Source organism: Dipodomys merriami, unplaced genomic scaffold (genome assembly GCF_024711535.1).
Source record: "Dipodomys merriami isolate MVZ:Mamm:240054 unplaced genomic scaffold, mDipMer1.0.p SCAF_102, whole genome shotgun sequence".
NCBI lineage: Eukaryota > Metazoa > Chordata > Mammalia > Rodentia > Heteromyidae > Dipodomys > Dipodomys merriami.
The window spans coordinates 1,798,422-1,820,290 of record NW_027202294.1 but is presented as its reverse complement, the minus strand read 5'-3'; the positions used below and the strand labels follow the sequence as shown (position 1 = coordinate 1,820,290).

The 21,869-nt window shown below is 50.3% G+C and overlaps 1 protein-coding gene and 1 long non-coding RNA gene across 3 annotated transcripts in view; one reads left to right on the top strand and one right to left on the bottom strand.

The window, feature by feature from the left end:
• Window positions 1–14,609: 14,609 nt before the first annotated feature.
• LOC138808357 (uncharacterized) lies at window positions 14,610–16,653 on the top strand. 2 transcript variants are annotated; one of them, XR_011366457.1, is made up of 4 exons: window positions 14,610–14,749; window positions 14,929–15,089; window positions 15,287–15,373; window positions 16,386–16,653. It is a non-coding gene; the product is annotated as an uncharacterized lncRNA (long non-coding RNA). The 2 variants fall into 2 exon arrangements; XR_011366456.1 differs by lacking the exon at window positions 14,610–14,749 and having other exon boundaries at window positions 14,817–15,089.
• A 71-nt stretch (window positions 16,654–16,724) lies between these two features.
• The window catches only part of Arl3 (ARF like GTPase 3), a 45,195-nt gene continuing 40,050 nt past the window's right edge, over window positions 16,725–21,869 (bottom strand). Inside the window, exon 6 of the mRNA XM_069994473.1 lies at window positions 16,725–17,003. Coding sequence (XP_069850574.1) covers window positions 16,956–17,003 — 48 coding nt within the window. The 3' untranslated portion in view covers window positions 16,725–16,955. The remainder of the gene's footprint in view (window positions 17,004–21,869) is intronic.

The window sequence follows — 21,869 nt, the reverse complement described above, 5'->3', positions numbered from 1 at the left end:
GCCCCGCTCCCTGCCTTGCCTCTTACCCCCAACACTCAGGCCTGGGGTCTTTGGGCTTTGAAAGGGCTTTCTAAAGATTAAGACTCTTGCCCTCTTTTGCCTTGATTCTGCCCTCCTGGATCTGGAATAATCCAGGCCTGTGAATGTCAATTCCTCAAGCACTTGACTGTATCTACTCTTGACCTTGGGTTCATTTGACAAATATTTATTGAAGGCCTCCCAGGCTCAGCCCTGTGCTACACAGGCCCCTGGTATCTCGTTGAGGTTTTTGCCAATGTGCTTTTTAGCTAGGACAGATGAAGGAAAAACACCTTTCTGTGCGTCTTGTAAAGTTTACCTATTTTCCAGTGACAAATATTTATTGAGTACATACTGTGTACCAGGCACTGTGCAGGACTGCAGTTCTGAGGCCTTTGGAACTTAATGCAGCTGGGCTTGGCCCCTTCCCCCTCCCTCCCCACCTCCCCCCTGGGGAGAGAAGCCACCTAGTTCTGTGTGCTTCCTTGGATGATCTGGGATCTTGGTCCTGGAGGGGTGGAGGTGGGGTAGCAAGATGAAAAAGATACTCTATCCCATCCCTTTGGCAGTTTCTCAAAGACTCAAGTATGTCTTGGGAACTTGTTGGATTCCTGAGGCCCAGTTTAGATTCAGTGGGAATCTAAGAACCAAGGAATTCGCATTCCTAAGTCTGGTGATTCTGATGCGCCTGAGGGACGGGCCTGGGTCCTGCCAGCTGTGTTTCACTGGGAGATGGCTTTCTGTGGAGATCCTGATCCTTATTTTTGTGACACTTGTTTCCCAGACTGGCCTCAAAATCACAATCCTCCTGCCTCCACTTCCTGAGTTCTGGGATGACAGCTGTACACTACCAGGCCTGAACTTTAAAATGGCTTAGTTCAGTTACCTCATGTTTCTCAAGCATCCATCTTGAGTGAGCCTATGTTAGTAGAAAATTCCATCTCTGGAGCTGGGAAGGTGGCTCAGTGGTAGAGTGCTTGCCTTGAATGCATGAGGCCCTGGGTTCGATTCCTTAGCACCACATAAGCAGAAAAAGCCGGAAGTGGGGCTGAGGCTCAAGTGGTAGAGCGCTAGTCTACAGCTGAAGAGCTCAGGGATAGCGTTCAGGCCCCACGACTGACCAAAAAAAAAAGAAAGTTCCATCTCTGCGGGGACCAAGTTCTCTCCCTTTTTCTTTTTTTCTTTTTTTTTTTTGGTTCTGGTCATGGGCCCTGAACTCTGGGCCTGGGCGCTGTCCCTCAGCTCTTCAGCTCAAGGCTAGCGCTCTACTACTTGAGCCACAGCGCCACTTCCGGCTTTTTTCTTTTTGCTTATGTGGTGCTGGGGAATCGAACCCAGGGCCTCAGGCTTGCAAGGCAAGCGCTCTACCACTGAGCCACCTTCCCAGCCCCGATGAAATATCTTTTTTTTTTTTTTTTTTTTGGGTCTAGTTATGGGCCCTGAACTCTGGGCCTGGGCACTGTCCCTCAGCTCTTCAGCTCAAGGCTAGTGCTCTACCACTTGAGCTATAGCACCATTTCCGGCTTTTTTTTTCTTTTTGCTTATGTGGTGCTGAGGAATCGAACCCAGGGCCTCTGGCATGCAAGGCATGTGCTCTACCACTGAGCCACCTTCCCAGGCCTCTCCCTTTTTCTGAAAGGAATCAAGAAGCCTTGGAAGTGGTTTAATTTCCTTGAGAGCCATCTAAACTGTGCTGACCCCTGGTCACCCTTCAGAAAAATAAAGACCTAGACTGGAAGAGATGAGGCTGTGACTTTGGCTAGTCAGATCAGACCAGTACAGAAGTCCTCGAGTGTCTCCCTCCTGTCCTACAAGAAGAGGTTGGACCTCTACTTCATGGATCTCCTTGTCTCTGCCCTTTTGGGACAAAAGGGAGGGGGCAGATGATAGGTCCACTGCCCCTCCACCTCAAGGAGAGCAGATGCCTGGGTAGGTGTGGAGAAATTGATGCTTCACCCACCTCTGCTCCTGCCTCATTCCCTCTCTCCAGTTCTTTGGGAGCCCTGGGACATCCTCCGTGCTGAGAAGCCAAGACAGGAAGCTGCCCAGTTTCTTTCCCACTTGGCCTAGTTTTGTTTTAGCTGATGGGAGGGGTTCTTTCCAGGCCTATCAACTGGAGAAAGAACATGGGAGGGAGTAGGGTGGGCTTGAGCCCCACCACTTCCCAGCTTTGAAACTCACCCCCAACAATTACACACTCAGAGACACAGCTGTAGGCTGGGCAGCCAGGAAAGCTGGGGGATGCTAACTCCATCCAGCTGTCCCAGCTACCCAGCTGTCCCTGGCTTTGTAGGAGCAGCTGTCGCCCATCTCCCCAAAGGCTGAGGAGGCCCAGAAAGAGCTGGAGCGGTCCCAGGACACAGGCCCACTCAGGAAAGCACCCGAGGGGCCTCCTCCACCGGATCTCAAGGGCTCAGGTGCACGCCCTGCCCCCCACCTCCACCCTCTCCCCGCCCCCACCCCCGCCGGCCACCACCCCTTTCCGGGAAGGGCGTGGAGCCTACCGGGTCCCCCCACCCCACAGACCCGGCGGCTCCTGCGGCCCAGATGTGCGAGGCCCCCGGCGGGGCCGTCTCCTCCGCCTGCCACCCCTGGCGGCTCTTTCAAGTCGCAGCCCCGGCCGCGCAGCTGGGCCCGCCCCTCCGCCCCTCTCTCCAGCTGTCTTTGGGGTGGGGCTGGGCAGCTGGGGAACAGCTGCAAAGCGGAGGGGGGAGGGGGCAGGGCGGGAAGCCGGTGCCCCCTGCAACTGCCCGAGGAGGGGTGTGTCCTGGGTGGGGGAGGACCGACAGCCCCCCCCCCGTATGTGACCTGGGAGACCCCAGATGAGAGCCCCTCTCCCAGTTTCAAAGGATCCCCTGGGGGCGGGAACTCGGGTGGGGCTCCCTCAGGCGCGTGGCCACCGAGCCAGCACCCCACTCTTCCCAGGCTGACACCCATATTCCAACTTCACTTCTGGGTTCTCCCCAGACCCTGTTCACACTCACCTACTCAGACAGGACTTGTCCTTGTACCCTACCTCAGACCTTCCCTTTCCACCCTGAGGGTGGGGGAGCCGCAGTTAGCAACTTCACCCAGCCCCTAGGGGATTCCCGACAAACACCCGGAGGGAGGATCCGGAAGTGGCCTTCCCTTACCTACAGTACTGTCTGCCAACAAATAAAGGTTTCTGGGAATCGCGAGGGAGAGGAAGTGCAGTCGAGATTCCTGGGTGCCCTTGGACAGACCTTACCACATTTTTGTCTCTCTGGTTAAGATCAGTCTTCCTGTATGGTTTTGCAGAACTCTACCATGGCAATGTTTTAAACACAGTGGCATCCAGACCCTAGGATCCTGGTTTTAGAATCCTGAGCCCTGAGTTTTTAAATCTCTCCTCTGTAAGTCTCTTTTTGCTTTGTAGCCAGACAGACTTCCAACTCATGATCCTCTTGCCTCAGTCTCCCAAATGCTGGGATTACAAGATTTGTTGCACCTCACCTATTTCTTTGAGTTAAAAGGGAAAACAGAGAGAGAGAAAGGAAAAAAAAAGAAATTTGAGGCACTCTGATTGTCCCTCCCTTTACTCTATGTGGAAACACAGGCTTAAGGAATTTCATTTCAGGATTTTCAAGAACTAAGGTTCTGGGGCTGGGAAGGTGGCTCAGTGGTAGAGTGCTTGCCTTACATACATGAGGCCCTGGGTTTGATTCAGCACCACATAAGCAGAAAAAACTGGAAGTGATGCTGTGGCTCTCTGGTAGAGTGCTAGCCTTGAGCTGAAGAGCTGAGGGACAGCACCCAGGCTCAGAGCTCAGGCCCCACAACCAGAAAAAAAAAAAAAAAAAAAAAAGAACTAAAGTTCTAGAACCACCTTTGGAGGCTGAGGAAAATGACAAACAAACAGATCAGGGTGTTGCATAGAGGCTGTTCGAGTTGAGGAGTTTGTAAGGTACATTATTAAATAGGTAGGTTTCATTAAGTAGCCGATGATGAGCCACGTGCTATTTCAGACAGGAAGGGAAGTTTATTTACCTAACTGCCTGCACGGTGAAGAGGTGTGGCAGAAAAAGGGGTGACCTCCACCCCCACCCCAGGATTTATCTAGGCCAGGGACAGGAAGAAGTGTGGACAGGTAGAGGAAAAGTGTGGTCACACTGGATCCAGTTGTGACCTAGAAGGAGGGGGAGATGCCTGCTTCCAGGTGTGCCAGTCACCTAGGTAACACAGATACTGGGTAGAAACTTCGGGCTGGGAAGGTGGCTCAGTGGTAGAGCGCTTGCCTTGCATGCTCGAGGCCCTGGGTTCGATTCCTCAGCACCACATAAGCAAAAAGAAAAAATCCGGAAGTGGCGCTGTGGCTCAAGTGGTAAAGTGCTAGCCTTGAGCTGAAGAGCTGAGGGACAGCGCCCAGGCCCAGAGTTCAGGCCCCACTACCAGACCCAAAAAAGAAAAGAAAAGAAAAGAAACTTAGCCAAGAGGCAGGGAGGTGTCTGTTCAGGGCTGACCTTACAAGGTTGAAAGGGATAAGGTCAGGACTGTAAAGGGGTGGGGTCTGAGAACATCCATTTCTTCCTTCTGCTTCTTTATCTCCCCAGCACTCTACCTCCGGCCTCCACCCCCAAAGTCTTTCTTTCCCTCCAGGCCAGGGTGTATTCCATCAGTCTTTACTGGAACTCTACCAAGACTGACAGCTTAAAGCCCCAAGCCATCCCTCCCACAGTGAAAGTTCCACTGGTTAAAATCTGACAGTCTCTGGTCTCGACCACATTCTCTATGGTATATGAGCCTGACATACACTGAATGAGGGAAGCCTCTAGAGCCCCCAGCTACTTCCCTGGTCTTCTCTGTCCCCAGCATCCATGATATATGATCTGCCAATAGACTTAGCCCAGAGTTTTGCACTGAGTCTTTGAATGTTTCCTCCATGGGAGACTGATTTCTTTCATTGCTGTGTGGTTCATTTCTCTCAAATGAAGCAACTGGGGTATTTATGGCTTGCTCTTACACTAGATCTTCAGTAATTGGGTCTTTCTTGGAGAGAATCTATCTGCTTTTGGGCCACAGGTTATTTTTGTTATTTATAGAGGCAAAAGGGGCAATATATGGATAGCTATACAGCTATACAATAGTGCTCAGATGTGGCATGGGCAACATCTCAAAATTGCTAGTCTGAGTGCTGGTGGCTCATGCCTGTAATCCTAGCTATTCCAGGAAAGCACCAGCCCAGAGAACCATATGGATACACAGTGGGGTTTATTATCAGTGAAGTTCTCTCAGTAGCCTGTCAGCTTTGGCTGACAGTAAACCCCTTTTTGCTGTAAGTGACGGTGTGTTTGTGTGGTTCTCTGGGCTGGTACTTTCACTCTGTAGGCTGAGATCTGAGGATCATAGTTCCAGCCAGACCAGGCAGGAAAAGTCCATGAGATTCTTATCTCCAGTTAACCACAAAAAGCCAGAAGTGAAGTTGTGGCTCTAGTGATAGAGTGCTAGCCTTGAGCAATGAAACTCAGGGACAGAGATCAGGCCCTGAGTTCAAGCCCCAGGAATCACACACACACACACACACACACACACACACACACACAATTGCTGGTCTGAAGTGGAATGGAGAACAGAATTTTTAAGAGCTGAGTGTTAAGGAATGTAAGGTCCTCTCCTGGATGGCGAGCAGACTCCACCCTCCTCGCAGCAAAGTCTCCACCCAGTACCTGCGTTACCTAGGCAACTGGGACACCTGGAAGAGGTCACGTCTGCATCTGCTGAGGTCACATCTGAATTTGATGTGGCCACACCTTTCCCCACCCATACCCTACATAAGGGCTAGCCCAGGCCCAGACTCTTTCTCTCTTTTTTCTCTCTCTGTTCGTTTCTAGCTCTTGCTGCTCTTTTCTTGCTCTCTTGCTCTCTCTCTTTCCCAGCCACGTGGAGTGCCAACCTTGCCTGGTCCCAGCAGGTCTACTACCCCTTAACCTGAATACCACGTGAGTGCTACATTTCTTACCCCTCTCTCTGCTCTTTTCTCTCTTTCCTCTCTTCCCAGCTCTCTCTCATTCCCAGGCCTTTCCCAGCCACGTGGAGTGCCACCCTTGCCTGGTCCCAGCAGGTCTACTGAATAAACCTACCCCTTACCTGAATACCACGTGCGTGCTGGTGCTGTTCTTACTCGGTTACCTCTTTTTAGGAACCTAACAAGGAAGAGTTGTGTAGACTTCTGGTCTACCTGGAGAAAATGGCATTGAGTCATTTGATATGTGGATGTCCTGACTGCCTGGATGTAAACTGGATGCTAGTATCAGACTGTCCTTTTTATAAGGCACTGGAGTAGGAGGGAACATGGGCACAAATGGGCCGCTTGAAGCCTAACAGTCAGGTGCTTACTAGCCAAACCAAATGGCCACCTTCATCCATCAGGCCATACCCTTAAAGTCAATCCAAGAAAGCCCTGTGACTTTGGATTTGTAGAGCTCTCTGCCTAGCCTCAAAGACACTCCCTCTGTGCGGCCCTCCATAATCTTCAAAGGACAGTAGAGGAGTAATGAGATGATGGCCATGAAGTGCCAGATCTTGTGCTGACCTGGCCAGTTTTCAGGCATTCAAAGATCTCATTGGTTAGTTCACCTTCCTATGGGCCTACCATCCTCCCATTATAGCCTACTCTCTGGGAATTTATTTTTATTGTTTTTCATTTTTTATTTTTTTTTCGGTTGTGGGGCTTGAACTCTGGGCCTGGGCACTGTCCCTGAGCTCTTCAGCTCAAGGCTATCATTGTACCACCTAGGCCACAGCGCCACTTCTGGTCTTCTGGTGGTTAATTGGAGATAAGAATCTCACAGACTTTCCTGCCAGGGCTGGCTTTGAGGCATGATCCTCAGATCTCAGCCTCCTGAGCAGCTAGGATTACAGGCAAGAGCCACTGGCACCTGGCTTCATTTTCATTGTTTTGGTGTTTTATTTTTTGGTTGGAGCTTAAACTCCAGACCTGGGCTCTGTCCCAGAGTTTTGTTGTTCAAAACTAGCACTCTACCACTTGAACCACAGCTCTACCTCCCCCTTGCTTAATTGGAGATAAGAGTCACATGGATATCCCTGCCCAGGGCTGGCTTTGAAGTTCTATCCTCAGATCTCAGTCTCCTGAGTAGCTAGGCTGACAGGTGTGAGCCACCAGTGATTGACTTTACTTGATATTTTAACTAATTATAGTTTACATGTCAGTTTTTTTTTTTTTTTGGGTCCGGTCATGGGGCCTGAACTCTGGGCCTGGGCGCTGTCCCTCAGCTCTTCAGCTCAAGGCTAGCACTCTACCACTTGAGCCACAGCGCCACTTCCGGCTTTTTTCTTTTTTTGCTTATGTGGTGCTGAGGAATCGAACCCAGGGCCTCATGCATGCAAGGCAAGCGCTCTACCACTGAGCCATCTTCCCAGCCCAGTTTACATGTCAGTTTTAAGATACACAAGTTACCTGTCCACCTAAGCTGTGAGTTCCTAGGGGAACATGAAATGTTAGTCATCTTAGGTTTTTTAGAGCCTGTCACAGTGCCTATTTCATTCATTCAGCCATTCATTTATTCAGCAATACTTTTTGAGATTCTTCTGGTACTGGACATTGTGCCAATGTTAGAATAATGTCACTCAACAAAACTCTGTCTTTGCAGAGTTTATAATCTTCAAGAGCTGGGCACTGGTGGCTCATTCCTATAATCCTAGTTACTCAGGAGGCTGAGGTCTGAGGATCGTGGTTTGAAGCCAGCCCAAGCAGAAAAGTCTGTGAGACTCTTCAATTAACCATCAGAAAACTGGAAGTAGAGCTGTGGCTCAAGGTGGTAGAGCACTAGTCTTGAGCAAAAGAGCTCAGGAAAAGAGCCCGAACCCTAAATTCAAGCCCAGCAACCTACAAAAAAAGGGGGGGCTTGGAATGTGGCTTAGTGGTAGGTTACTTGCCTAGCACGTATGAAGCCCTGGGTTTGATTCCTCAGTACTACATAAACAGAAAAATAGGATGTTGTGTGGTGGCTCACGTGGTAGAGTGCTAACCTTGAGCAAAAGAAGCTCAGGGACTTGCCGGGTGCTGGTGGCTCATGCCTGTAATCCTAGGTACTTAGGAGGATGAGATCTGAGGATCTGGGTTCAAAGCCAGCCCGGGCAGGAAAGTCCATGAAACTCTTATCTCCAATTAACCACCAGAAAACTGGAAGTGGCGCTGTAGTTCAAGTGGTTGAGAGCTCGCCTTGAGCTGAAATGCTTAGGGACAGCGCCCAGGCCCAGAGTTCAAGCCCCACGACCGGACCCCCCCCCCCCAAAAAAAAAAAGAAAAGAAAAGTCAGGGGGGACTGGAGGTTTAGCCCAGCGGAAGGGCACCTGCCTGGCGCGCACAACGCCCTGGGTTCGGTCCTCAGCCCTGGGGAAAAAAAAAAAAAGAGGGCTGGGAAGGTGGCTCAGCGGTAGAGTGCATGCCTTGCAAGCATGAGGCCCTGGGTTCGATTCCTCAGCACCACATAAACAGAAAAAGCCGGATGTGGCTCCGGTGGTAGAGCGCTAGCCTTGAGCTGAAGAGCTGAGGGACAGCGCCCAGGCCCAGAGTTCAGGCCCCACAACCGGACCAAAAAAAAAAAAAAAAAGAAAAGTCAGGGGTGAGTGTAGCTGCAAAGACAGTCATGGGTGATAAGGTCAGCAGGGCTGAGGGAACAGGGCCCCAGGCCATTGTAAATACTTTGTCTCTTTTCAAGAGACTTGTGCTAGCCGGTGCTCAAGCCTATAATCCTTAGCTCCTCAGAAGGCTGAGAGCCCATGAGTTCCATTTAAAGCCAGCCTGGGCAGAAAAGTCAGAGAGATTCCATCTCCAAAATGATCAGCAAAAAGCCAAACTAGAGGTGCAGCTCAAGTGGTAGAGTGCCTGCCCAGCAAGCACAAAGCCCTGAATTCAAGTCCCAATAACAGAAAAATCAGTAAATAAACCTACATATTTGCTAAATGCATAAATGAATGATGGCTTTAGGAATTTCGCTCAGTGGTCAGCATGTGGAGTTTAGTAAATGGATGGTACTAGGTTTAGTCCCCTTCAACCAAGGGAGGAAAAAAAAAAAAGCATGAATGAATGCCAAATGCCTAGGCCAGTGAGGGCTCTAAACATTTCCCAAGGAGCTCTGTGGGCTACAGGGTCCTGGGCCATTTCCCTGAGTTGGTGGAGCTTGAATTAAGCCTTAAGTTAGCAGAGATGAAGGGACAGATATACTAGGGACAAATTTGCTCTGAGTGTAGATAGAGTGATGAACGTGGGATTTGGGGAGGCTCTGTTGGTCAAGGGAGCTCATCTGGGGCCCAAAATCTCTATGAAGTTCATGGTTGAAGTCTATAAAAAAAAGGATAAGCTTTTTAGGCTGGTCTGTCCTGGCGCTGCAGGGCCTTGGAAGGCATGTGAGTGGGGAACTGCCTTGCAGCACAATGGCTCTGACCTCCACAGGGAGGAGAGGCCAGGCAGGCAGCCAGAGACAAGGTGGCCAGCGGGGAGGCCGCAGGAGGAGGTCCAAGTGAGAGAAGAGGTGGAGGCATGGGAAGGGCTGGGGCCAAGGGTGGATCAGGCCTTCTCTTTCTCTGCCCACCAGCCAATCTTGGGCCCAGAGTCAGCAGAAAATCTTGGCTTCAGGGAGGAGGCAGCCTGGAGCAAGAAGCTGCTGAGGGAGCAAGGCAGCAAGATGCCATTGTGCGCCCGCCTGCAATCAAGAGGCTTCAGAGGAAATCAAAAGCACCAACTAGGGAAATGATATGTGCACTCTCTTGGTTGTTCTCTTGTGCACGCTCTCTCTCTTTTTCTCTCTCCTCTCTTTCTTTCTAACACACACACACACACACACAATTGGGCCTCCAAAATGGGTCAAGTGAAGGCTGTGGGCTGGGGAGGGGAGGGAGCAGCCTGGGCTCTCGTGCCCACTCACCCTTCCTGGCATAGGGGATGGCAGCAGCTGCGGGGTGGGGTGAGATGTGAGGATAAATATACACCTCCCCATGCATATGGATAATGCACACAGCTGCCCTGCCTGCTTAGTGTTCATTAGGACCAACTGTTTCAGGAGCAGAGCAGGCAGGCGGGTGGGGTGTTGTGCCCATTCACAGGCTGGGGGGGGCTGCAGCTGTGCTGAGGCCTCCCCTGAGTGGATCAGCATCCCAGCCCTTGTTCTTCTCCCAACTCACTGCTCTGCCAAATTTAGAGGGCTCAGGGTAGGAAGGGGGCCTGGGGAATGTGAAGTGCCTCCTCCCATAGATTGGGCTGGATTGGATCCTTTGGCCTCGGGATGGGCTGTCAATGACAAACCAAAGCTTCTTATCCCCTGCTTTCCAAAAGCCATCTGTGGCATCCAGGCAGGAAAAGTGCTTTGGCCCTGTCATCTGGAAACTCTAGAGAAGCACCATTCATATTCCAAAGCCCGAGATTAGGCCTGCTCTGCCCCCCCCCCCCCCCCCGCAATAATCCAAGGGGCCTGGGAGTTGGTATGCAACCTGATTGTGTATGATCCTGACCTCTTGACTGGAAGCTGGGGAAGAGAAGCTGCTGGCCTCCAAAAGCCCAAGAGCACTCATCCAAGGTACTGGCTGGGGGGTGTGGGGGGAGAGGTGCTGTGGGGTAAGGTAGAGGGAGAAGGAATGTGCTGGAAGGAGGCAGGCCCAGGGAGGGGCTGGCTGGTGTTATAGGCTGGGCCACCAGACTGAGGGGCCTGTGGATTCATACCAGGCCTAGAACCCTATGGGGCAGGGTCCAGATAAGCCTTTCCAACCTCAGGAATAAGTGTTCTGCTCACAAGGCAGAGACCATGTTTGTCTTGCAGCCTGCCCCTTCCTCTTCTCCTCTGCCAGGAGAGTGGGCTCTGGGGTGGTGGTTCTGGGAATCTAGATCTGGGCATCCAAGCTCTTTGGGGGAAAGAGGGGCAGCACATTGTTTTCTTCTCAGGGAGAGGGGTAGAGGGAGAGAGAAGCCTCTAGGTCCCCTTTGCCCCCTCTGCTGGTGGCCTCTAGAGAAGCAGTCAACTCTGGGCCCCAGGACTGGGGACAGAGGGGGGCTGCCTCTCCCTCACTGTGTCCTGGTGACCCCTTCTGTAGCTGCTTTGAGTCATTGAAGGCCCAGTGTGTGAGGGCCCACGGCTTCCACTCAGGTAATCGCAGGAGAGCAGTTTTCTCAGTTAAATGTTAGTTTTATCTCCTCCCCACCCCTCAGCCCCCAGAACCTCTGGATTCAGATACCCCAGCAAAGTCTTCCTGCCCCGCCCCCCCTTGGACTCCACTTGTTCTCTGCAATTCTGTCATTAATATTTCATTTCTTTAGCAAAGGCTTTTTGTCCCTGGGACACCACTGTTCATTCTGAGAAGAGAAACCTTTCTGTGTGCTTTTGCACAGAAGGATTGCTTCCCTTTTTTCTGAGACAGAGCCTTAGAAGTTAAAAAGGAAAAAGGTGTCTTGGGGCCGAGCTGGGTTCAAATCCTGCCAACGTCTTCTTTTTGTGTGATCTTAGGCAACTGATTCAAATTCCATGAGCCTCCTTACCTCCAGGTTGTAGATGTTAATACTTGCAGTTAATAAATGTCCTTGCAAGGACTAAATAAGGTAATAACTGGGAAGTTCCTGGGACAAGTAGGTATCTCTTTAACAGCATTTTTCTGACCTGACATTGACACTGTGGGTGCCTGATTGTTGCTACACCTCCACAGGTCTCAATATGATTTATGCTGGATGGACACACACACACACACACGCACACACACACACACACACACACACACACACACACACACACACACACACACACACACACACACACACACACACGCTGGACGGGCAGAAGCACTGCAGGGAGCCAGAGCTCTCTCCTTCCTCCTTGCCCTGCTTCTGGTGACTGCAGCTTCTCTGTGTTCTGCAGTGTTGGAAAAGGAAATTACAGAACAGATTGCAATTAAGGGGGATGGGGGGGCAGAGGCCCTAAAATGCAGCTTGACTGAGCGCTAAACTGTGTTTTTGCCTGGAGCCAATCAGGAGCCTCTGACAAGAGCTTGTTCCCACTTACAAATCTAATTGTAGGAGGTGTGGCTGGGGTGGCCCAGGGAGCCTCGGAGAGAAGGGGGTTGCCAGGCCCTCCAGGAAGCCTGCTGCTTGTTTGTTGCTTTGAAAGTCACAGAACCATGTATGCCGGGAGCTGGGGGACAGAGCTGAGAAAGCCTAGACTCCAGAATTTATCAGTTATTATAATAGTGACCAGTGATTTACTATACACTCTGATCTATACATATATAACATCTACTCCTCTTGATAACATCACATGATGATTACTCCCTTACAGATAAACTGAGATAAACACAGCATCCTATTATATGCTATGTCTGGCTCTAGGTCTAAGTAGTTCATTTACATTCTTTCTCTTAAATCTGCCTTGCAGTGGTTCAAGCCTGTGATCCTAGCTACTCAGGAGGCTGACATAGGAGGATTGAAGTTTGAAGTCAGCCCAGGTGGAAAAGTCTAGGACACTCTTATCTCTAATTAACCAGCAAGTGAAGTGTAGCTTAACTGATGGAGTGCCAGCCTTGAGTGAAGAAAGCTGAGGGACAGACCTAGCCCTGGGTTCAAGCACACACACAAACCTATCTCCTTTGCCCTATTTCGCAGATGAAAAGGCATGTGTAACTTGCCCATGATCACAGAGTTGATCTATGAAGGTGCCAAGATTGAACCAGGGCCTCTCTGGCTCCAAAGACTACCTATTTGAATTAGATTGTTCTATCCTTTTAAGTTTTGGATAGGAATGCCATATTTGTCAACAACAACAACAACAAAACAACACACATACACAAAATGGCGATCAGTTGAATTTAAATTTCAGATAAACAATTTTCTAGAAATTTATTTTTTGGGGTTGGTTGTGGGGCTTGAACTCTGGGCCTGGGCACTGTCCCTGAGCTCTTCAACCCAAGGCAAGCACTCTACCACTTGAGCCACAGCGCCACTTCTGGTTTTCTAGTGGTTTATTGGAGATAAGAGTCTCACAGGGGCTGGGAAGGTGGCTCAGTGGTGGAGTACTTGCCTTGCATGCATGAGGCCCTGGGTTCGATTCCTCAGCACTGCATAAGCAGAAAAAGCCAAGAGTGGTGCTGTGGCTCAAGTGGTAGAATGCTAGCCTTGAGCTGAAGAGCTGAAGGACAGTGCCCACGCCCAGAGTTTAGGCCCCACGACTGACAAAAAAAAAAAAAAAAAAAAAAGTCTCATGGACGTTCTTGCCCGCGATGGTTTTGAACCACAATCCTCAGATCTCAGCCTCCCTCCAGAGTAGCTAGGATTACAGGCATGAGCCACTGGTGCCCGTGTTTCTGGAGTATTATAATTGTAATCCAAATATTGCATGCGGGTATATTTGAAGTAAAACAAGGTAGGCATCTCTTTCTGAAATTGAAGCTGAACTGCATGTCCTGTAATGTATCAAGCAATTCTAGGCCTTCTTTCTCTCCTGCCTTGGGTTCCCCTCTCCTGCCAGTTCTTCCCCTGTAAGGGAGTTTGTTCTTGGGGGTGGTGGCTGACCCGGGTTTCCGGCCCTGCCTGCACGTAATAGCTCTGTAATCTTGGCCAAGTCCTTAACAAAGGGAAGGGCCTCTATTTCCTCAACTGCACTGATATTTGTCCAGGGCCTGACATGCAGGAGGAGCCTAATAAAGGGCGGCTGTGTCTCTGCTGCTGGCAGTGGTATTATTAACGTTATCTTTGTCCTTCTGAAAGCAGGGGTGGAGGCAGGCTAACCTCGGGAAGGGCAAAGCCACTGGGGCCTTCTCAGAGTTGCAGCAAAAAACACAACACATTCCAGGCCGCCTTCATTTCAGCTACATTTTATTTGTTGCATTTTTGACAGACATCTAAATTATACATTGAGTTTTTCCACATGACCAAACACCGCGTCTCTTCCTTTGATTATCATTTTCAAAAGGGACTATAAAACACACACACACACACACACACACACACACACACACACACACACAAACAACCTTTCGATGGATGGATCAGATTGAACCCTGAAACCACATGGAGTGCTGAGCTAAAAATAAAAGGAAGTAAGAAGCGTCCCTGGGAAGGGAAGAAAAGAGAAATCAAAGCTGTGATGGGAATGGAGGATGGGTCGACGTGAGGGTGAGCGGTGTCACCCTCCAGGCCCGGCCGAATAAGGAGCAAGCCCACAGGGAGGGTGGGGCACAGAGTGGCACAAAAATAGCCACCACTTTAGTCCAGGGGGGAATAAAAGAAATGTGTCCAAAGCCAGGGGCGAGATGAGTGGGAGGAGGGAGGAAGGCGAGTGGAGGTGGAGGAGGGAGGACGGGGAAGGGCGACACGGGTGGAGGAGAAACAGGACTTATTCAGCTGCAGCTCCCTGGCTGCTGCGGACTCCTCTAGCCCTGGCACGGTGCTAACCACCAGCATAATCGCTGACTTTCAGCTGTGCACTGACATGTTCCCCAGCTCAACCCACATCAATGACACCCTTGTTTCCATAGTAACCAAGGGAGAGCGAAGGGGAAAGGGTGTTTTGCACTGGGCGCAGGGAACCCAGCCAAAAGCAGCCGCTTGCATGGGGTGGGTGGGAGGAGGGGGAGGACTCAGTTTTTCCCACAACTGGTTTGAACCCGCCATTGCAGGCAGGCCCAGGCCTTGCCTGCCCTCTGGCCCCAGCCCTCTGCCTCCACACATTCAGATGCAATTGTGGTCAGAGCAAAAGTCTGACCAGGACTCACTGGGGTGGGAGTGGGGAAAAAGGGGAGCATCCTCTTTCTATCTTGAGAGTGTGTGTGGGGGGGAGGGGAGGTCCTGGGGTCCTGGCCACAGGGGGTGGGGGTGGCACTGGGAAGAGAAGAAAAGAAGGCTTTCAAAGTATTTTGTTTTTACAAATGGGAGCTTTCAAATTCTTCATTTTTCAGGCCCCTCTCTCTACCCTGGAGCTGATGAAAAGCGGGTGACATCCAGTGTCTCTAGCTGAGAAGCAAATGTGGACATTCTTGGAGGCTGTTATCAGAGCAGGGCGAGCGGTGGCGAGCTGGGGCCTGGGGAGGTCTCTACAGCACAGTTCCCGAAGTTCGCGGTAAGAGACCAAAAATACTTTACAGACCATTCGCTGTCCAAGTTCCCTGTTGCAGTGTTCCAAAACTGTAGACCTCAAAGCAGGCATTTGGCCCTTCAGCTAACATCCCTGGTGCACTATTCGGAAGGAAAAACAATTTTCAAGGATCAAAGCCACATTTCCAGCATGGTAGAAGGGGCATTTCCGTTTCCTTGTAGTTCTGTGTCACTGCTGTTCAAAGCCAGAGAGAAGCTTGGATGAGCCAGAGAAGTCAGAGGAATCTTTTGTCTTGCAAGCCCTTGCAGGTCTGTCCATCACAACCCCCGGGAACCTTTTTCCATTTGGCTTTGTTACTGGTTTTCATTCAGACCATCTTTAAACACTGACCAGGCTTTGGTCTGTCCTGCCTGAAGGGATGGGCCTGTGGTGGTCCATGCCTGATTACAACTCTGCTCACTTGCTGGTGGGTTTGGGAGGGGCCACCTCCCAGGATGAGAAGGCAGCTGGCCTCCTCCGACCCACCAGGCACTAGATAGTCTCTTATTCATTCTCTCAACACCCCTCCTCCCAACTCAGGCTCAGAACAGAATTTAATTCAGGAGCTGGACGATGCTCTGGCCTGCTTTCCCATGTTTCAAGCTGGGGATTTCTGAAGGTCCAGGTTAACAAGCTCCTTTTGCAATACAGGCTAGGAGATCTAGGAGATTGGCTTTTGCTATTCTTCCCCAATCAGTCAACAGGAGACAAATTAGCGGGAGAATCAGGGGAGACCAGAAGCTGGGGGGCCTGGCTTCCTTGGGTCCAGCCCCTGCGATCACAAAGCTCATGTCCACCCAGGAATATCCCGCACCACCTAGTTGCCAGCACTCTAAAAATTGATCTGTCTTCAAAATCGATCTGCCTGGCTTTTCTCCGTGGAGAAGGTTTGTAGCAAAGCTGCATTTATTTTTAAAATCTGATAGCAGCAGCCTATTGTGATCATTTAAACACAGAATTCTTTGAGCTTTAGAAATCCCTTCTATAGGAGGGCAGTGGAGAAGCTGCTAATCTCAGACTCTCTGCTCCCTGCTCCACTGAACTGGAGAAAGCCTGTTTACGCTAGCCTGAGCCCTCGATGTGAGGGCTTTTGAAGGACCTTGTAATTTTTCTGGAATTAAACCTCCCACCTCTCCTTACATTCCTTATGTCATTACAGTCAAAAGTCCTAAGAATTCGCTTCCCTGTGTGGCTGGCAAGGGGGTGGAGGAGCTGGGGTTGGGGTATGTTTCTGTAGTGACTTGTTTGCAAGGAATGATTTTTTTTTTCTCCTGTTCAAAGGGTGAGGATTACATACAGTCTTCTACCTGCATGACAAGATGGTTTAATCATCTGCTATCCCTCCCCTCCCCCAACAGCTTCCTGCTCCACTGAAGCCCTGGCTTGATTGGTGATGGGAAAAAAAAAAAAAAAATCACTGACCAGCCCCTGGCCTAACCACTGGGGGAGTGAAGGGACAGGTCAGTAAATAAATGAACTCAGCACAAGCAGCTTCTCCCTCTTTCTTTTTTTGAAACAATAAAGCCCACTGGAATTGTCTAAACTGCAATGCAATCTCTTGCTCATTTAAAAGATCTCATTTTCTAATCATGTGCTTTGAGACATTTAATACTATTTCAATTATGCAGAGGAAATAATATAATTCCTTTATTTGAAAAATGATATGAACCTCAGAGATCAGTTAAATCTACTGCTGGAATGGGGATTCTTTTTAAATGGTGTTGTTCCCCCTCTTCACACAGCTGTAGCTGTACACAGATGGAAAAACATTTGGTCAGAAAGCAGCAAATTGGTGTTTTTCAGGACCGAATTCAGCTCCTGCAGCTCCTCGTGTTTTCATTCGGCTACATTTTATTTCTTCTTTGCATTGACATTTTTGCAGACCCAGTTCATGCCATCCTTTGAGGGAAATGGTCAGAGAAAGACAGTGTTAGTTCCCAGACCCCTCCCCCCAGCCTGGAGGGGGGGGAAGGGGGCTCTGTCCTCCCTCTTAGAGACCACCAACTCCAGGCAGGCTGCTTGTCCAGGGGCCCATCTGGGTGAGCAGGGCTAGAGACCTCCCCTGGAGGAGGAGGGAGCTGTCTGAGAGCACAGGGGGGAGGTGGGAGAGAAGTGCCAGGCAGCTGAACTTGAGATGGGACCTCAGGAACTCCCTCTGAAAAAATAAACACATCTGCCCTCATCCAAGGCCTGATTGAGTAGCTATCAGAACAGATTCCAGCCATTTTTGGCTTTTACTAAAAGCTGACCTTTGCTAGGGCATTAAATTCAATAAGCCACCCTTCTGGGGCCCCAGTGTGTTTACAATTGTGACAGTGTACACTTGGGTTAAATTAAATTTCGTTTTGGAAAAACAAGCCCTCTGCAGTGTGTGTTACTACACACACACTGGGGCAATGTGCATTTATTTCTCTCCGTGAAGCACTACAGATAAGTTTAAAAGGGCCTGGCCTGCTTCTTGTAGCTTGAAGCCTTACCAAGCCCAGGGGCAGAGAAACGGTTCCCTTAAAGGCATAGTGACCTTCAAAGTGTCCTCTCTTGGAAGGCTGGAGAAGGGACTGAGGTAAGAGCTACACAATACCTACAGCCAGCCACCTGGCAGGCAGCACAATTCCTCATGGATGCCAGGCCTGTCAGACATAACCTGCTTTTCAGCCCCCTTTGGAGCCCTACCTGGATGGCCCCTCATTCCCCAGAGGCTCCCTGACCTTCAGGGGTGTGTGACTTCCCTTAGAAGCCCAGAACTAAATCCAGGGTGGCGGCTTCAATGAATCGCTGCATCTGGAGCCCTCACATCTGCACGGATCACACACGCACACACATCTGCACGGATCACACACACACACACACGCATGCGCGCACGCACAACACCCCCCGAGCCCCACATTTCCTGTGGCCATGGGTCTAGCTGCTGAACCCGAACAGCTGAGACAGCTTACAGTAATAAATATCAGCTGACACCCTCGGCCATTCGGAACATTAATCCCATAAACAATACATCATGGTGAAACAATCAGTAGGCATCCTCTCCTCTCCTGGCTAATCTGACCGTCATGTCACCTGCATTTACAGTGATTAAAACTCCGCCAGTTGCGGTCCGGGCACTTGGGCAGGAGCAGCAGATAATCTGGGTGAACCTTTCGGCCTTTGCCAAGATGACGCTGGCCCTGGCCGGCGCTGAGATGGAGAGCACCTGGCCGCAGTGGGGGCAGGTGGAGGAATGCCGGGGCTGGGGAGGGGGGCGCCCGACACATCTCCAATTACAACTGGGTCAGCTGTGCACTCTGAAAAGCGAAGGCCAATTTTAAGACCATCTTATGAAAAGGCTTAATTTAAAGAGAAGCAGGTTTAATTTTAGTAGCTAATTGGTTTCCAGGAAAAAAAAAAAAAAGATCACCTGCCAGGAGACAAAAAAGATTTTACAAAATACAAGAGGGATGCGTAAGATAACCATCTTCTCTTGCAGGCCGAGGCTGGACGGCTCAGCACTGGTGGAGCACTTTCCTCTTCAGGAGCAGCACAAACACCCGAAGGTGCCACCTCAATATCCTCTCCTCCACAGAGACTCTAACAGCAACATTTTATCAGACCAGCTTCACGGAGAAGTCAAGAGCCCTGGTGCTACACAATGTGAATATCGCCTTGTCTTTTCCCTTGTTTTATGGAGGACAGAGGAGTTTTTTTTCCCCTTCATATCTAACTGGACATGAATGCAGGCAAAGAGATAGGGAAAATATTTACTCAGCTGCAGGCACTCAGAGCAGAAGGTGGAGGGCCGGTGGCCCTACCCTGGGTATCTGCTGTGGAGGTGGAGGAGGGGTTAAGGGGCCAGTCCTGCTGAGGGGCGCTGTCTTCCAGATGTCTCAGGATGGACAGTGGCAAGGCCTAGGTAGCCAGAGTCCTGCCAATAGAGGGCGCTCTAAGGCCAGCACCTACCACCTGACCTCCAGCCGAGGCCCCTGCAGTTCCCCTGGAATCTAGAGAGGTGTGTCTGGCTCCAGAGCCAGCCCTGTCAAGGCTACTGAGGGCTTGGGGGAGGCCCCTCTGAGCTGTATTGTTTGGGTGTGGGGCGGAGTACTTGTTACTGAGAGAACCTGAGCTGAAAGTGGGAGGTATGGGGGAGGGACAATCCAGGGTGACAATACCTCGTAAATCAAATCAGGGCCAGCTTTGTCAAGTAGCCCACTGGAGAAGAAAGATAATAGTGGTTTCCAAGATCCCTGAGGGGAAGACCCCCGTGGGACTGGCCTGAGGTCATATTCACAGAAACTGGCTGCACAACTAATTTATATCTTCTAAATTAATTCCCCCTAGCAGCCCTGGGAAGTAGTTGTTTGTTATGATTCCTGTGTTACCAATGAGGAAATGAAGTCACAGATGGTCTGGGGTGAGGTGGGTTCTGAAGCTAGGCAATTGTCCCTGCTTTTGAACCATTTTCCTCTTCTCTGTGACCATGCGAGACAGCTGGAGGGAGGTGGGAGAGGCAGCCCTTCCAGCATTTTCTTTCTCATGGCTTTACTTCAGTTCCAAGGGGTCCTGAGGCTGCTCGATTGTCCTGGGCTGCCAGGTGGCTAAGCCTGTGGAGGCCTGGATATTCATTCACCTGTTTGTGAGCCTATGGTGTAAAACCATTCACCTGGACCAGCTCCTCCAGTGGGAGTTCCATATCTACACCATGTAGTTGCAAATGGAGAAGCCTTTTGCTTCTTTACCAGCGAGCTTTTGTTTTTGTAAACCAGACAAAGGAGAAAAGATGATCCCTTCCTGTAAGAGGTGAGTGCTCTGCCTCCAAAGAAGGAAATGAACTCATGGGTTTGCTTAAGAGTTGAACTGTTATTGTTAGAAACTGGTTTGACCGATTTCCTACATGACAACCTTTGGTTGAGAACAGGGACCTTCTTCCTCCACTGCTCCCTTTCCCCTGACCCATCTTGTGGAAGCTGAATCCAAATCAATTCACCTCAGCTCAGTAACACTGAGCCTAAATATTGAGCTTCATCTGGCCTCTCGGAGGAGAGCGGAGTTTCCGTGTGGCAGTCATCATTCCTTACTCTAACCGCTGGGGAGGCACAGGGCTGTGTCTCAGCATATGGCGGACACCTATTAGGCCCAAAGCCTTCTGTCCAGGATTTCAGGTGTGCTGCCTTCCTCTGTGGTCAGGGCGGCTTTTTAAATCTGACCTCAGTCTAGGGCATCTGTCACTGCTGGTAGGTGGAAGGGAGTAGGAGCAGCCATGGTTGGATGGGCTCGTTTTTAAAGTGAGGCTGACTATGTGATCACTTCAGTAATTGCTTTAAGATGACACTGGGTTCAGACCCTTGCTGAGCAATGCAGCCTGTCCCCTTGTGCCATTAGGCCCCCAGGGTCAAGGAGCAGCTGGATGCGGCATACATAAAATATTGCTTGCTATTAATATTTTTCTGGTATCAAAGGGCACTGCACCAGGGAAGGAGCAAAATCACATAGCCGGAGCTTGCTTTCTTAGTCTACAGAAAGGTTTAAAAATTTAAAAATAAACCTGACGTCTGACTCACAGAAAAGCAGTTCCAGGTACACCTGGAATTGGTAACAACTGATGCCAAGCCTAGAAGTAGTAAATGTCACCTAAAAAAATCATTCTACCACTGAGTTTTACCTCAGTGGTAGAATGGCCCGGGATTCAATGTGGAGGCCATGGCTCCAGCACCAACAAAAGAAAATGAAAGATGGAAGTTCTGGAGGCATGTTAGGGAAAAGCCCCGGGGCCAAGGGAGGAATAGAGCCAGGAAAGCGGGCGGAGACTGCTCAGTGCTCACGTGCAGGGCTCATACAACAGCCTCAAGCCACAGGCCTCTGCTCCTACTTTGGAAGTAAGGCAGCCAAGAGGGCTGTCACTTGGTCACCGCTCCTGACTGGACAAGGCTGAGAGGAATGGGGGACAATGTGAAATGGAAAAGTGGGCCTGAGGGCAGACTGAAAAGCAACACCAAGGAACATTCTGTGAGCTGGAGGCTGCTGGCAGGCAGGTGTCTGTAGTGATCAAGGTGGGAGGTGGGGTTAAGACGGCTGACCTCGGCTTTGAAAGGAAACCCAGAACCAGGATAATCTCTCTCCTTCTCTGCCTCTCCGTCTCTGTCTCTCTGTCTCTGTCTCTCTTTCACACACACACAGTTCTAGGCACAAAATATCTTTAGACACCTGAAATGACACCAGCTGAGGAGCCCATGGACAGCTGTGGCTTGGGGTTCCAACCCAGGTCTGCAAAAGGAAGTGGGATGGATGGGATTCTATTCATTTCTTTGCCTCTAAGCCAGGTCACAATTTTCTAGATACTCACAGGAAAAGGAAAAGGACCAGAGTCCCAGTGCTGAACTGTCTCTTAGGAGAGGTGCAGGTAGACTTCCTCCGTACTAAGAGGGAATGTGGTTGAGGGACTTTTAGGTTGTCCCTCATGGACATTTTTCACCTTCCCTCCTTCTGCCTTCACCTACTCAACCTAACTGGGTCTCTTCTGTTCACCCTCTGGACTGTGGGCCTCTTGGCAGGACAGATTTATCCAAGACTGATGGGCTCCTTCAGTGTCTTGTGCCCTTCACCTGGTGTCTGTTCCTGACACTTTCCCTGCTTTGCTTACCTCAGGGGCTGGCCTCCCAGCCACCATCTTTCAGGCAAAGAAAGACCTGTTCCAAACTTTTTTTTGTGTGTGTATGTCAGTGTGTCAGTCATGGGGCTTGAACTCTGGGCCTGGGCCTTGGCCCTCAGCTTATCAGCTCAGCTCAAGGCTAA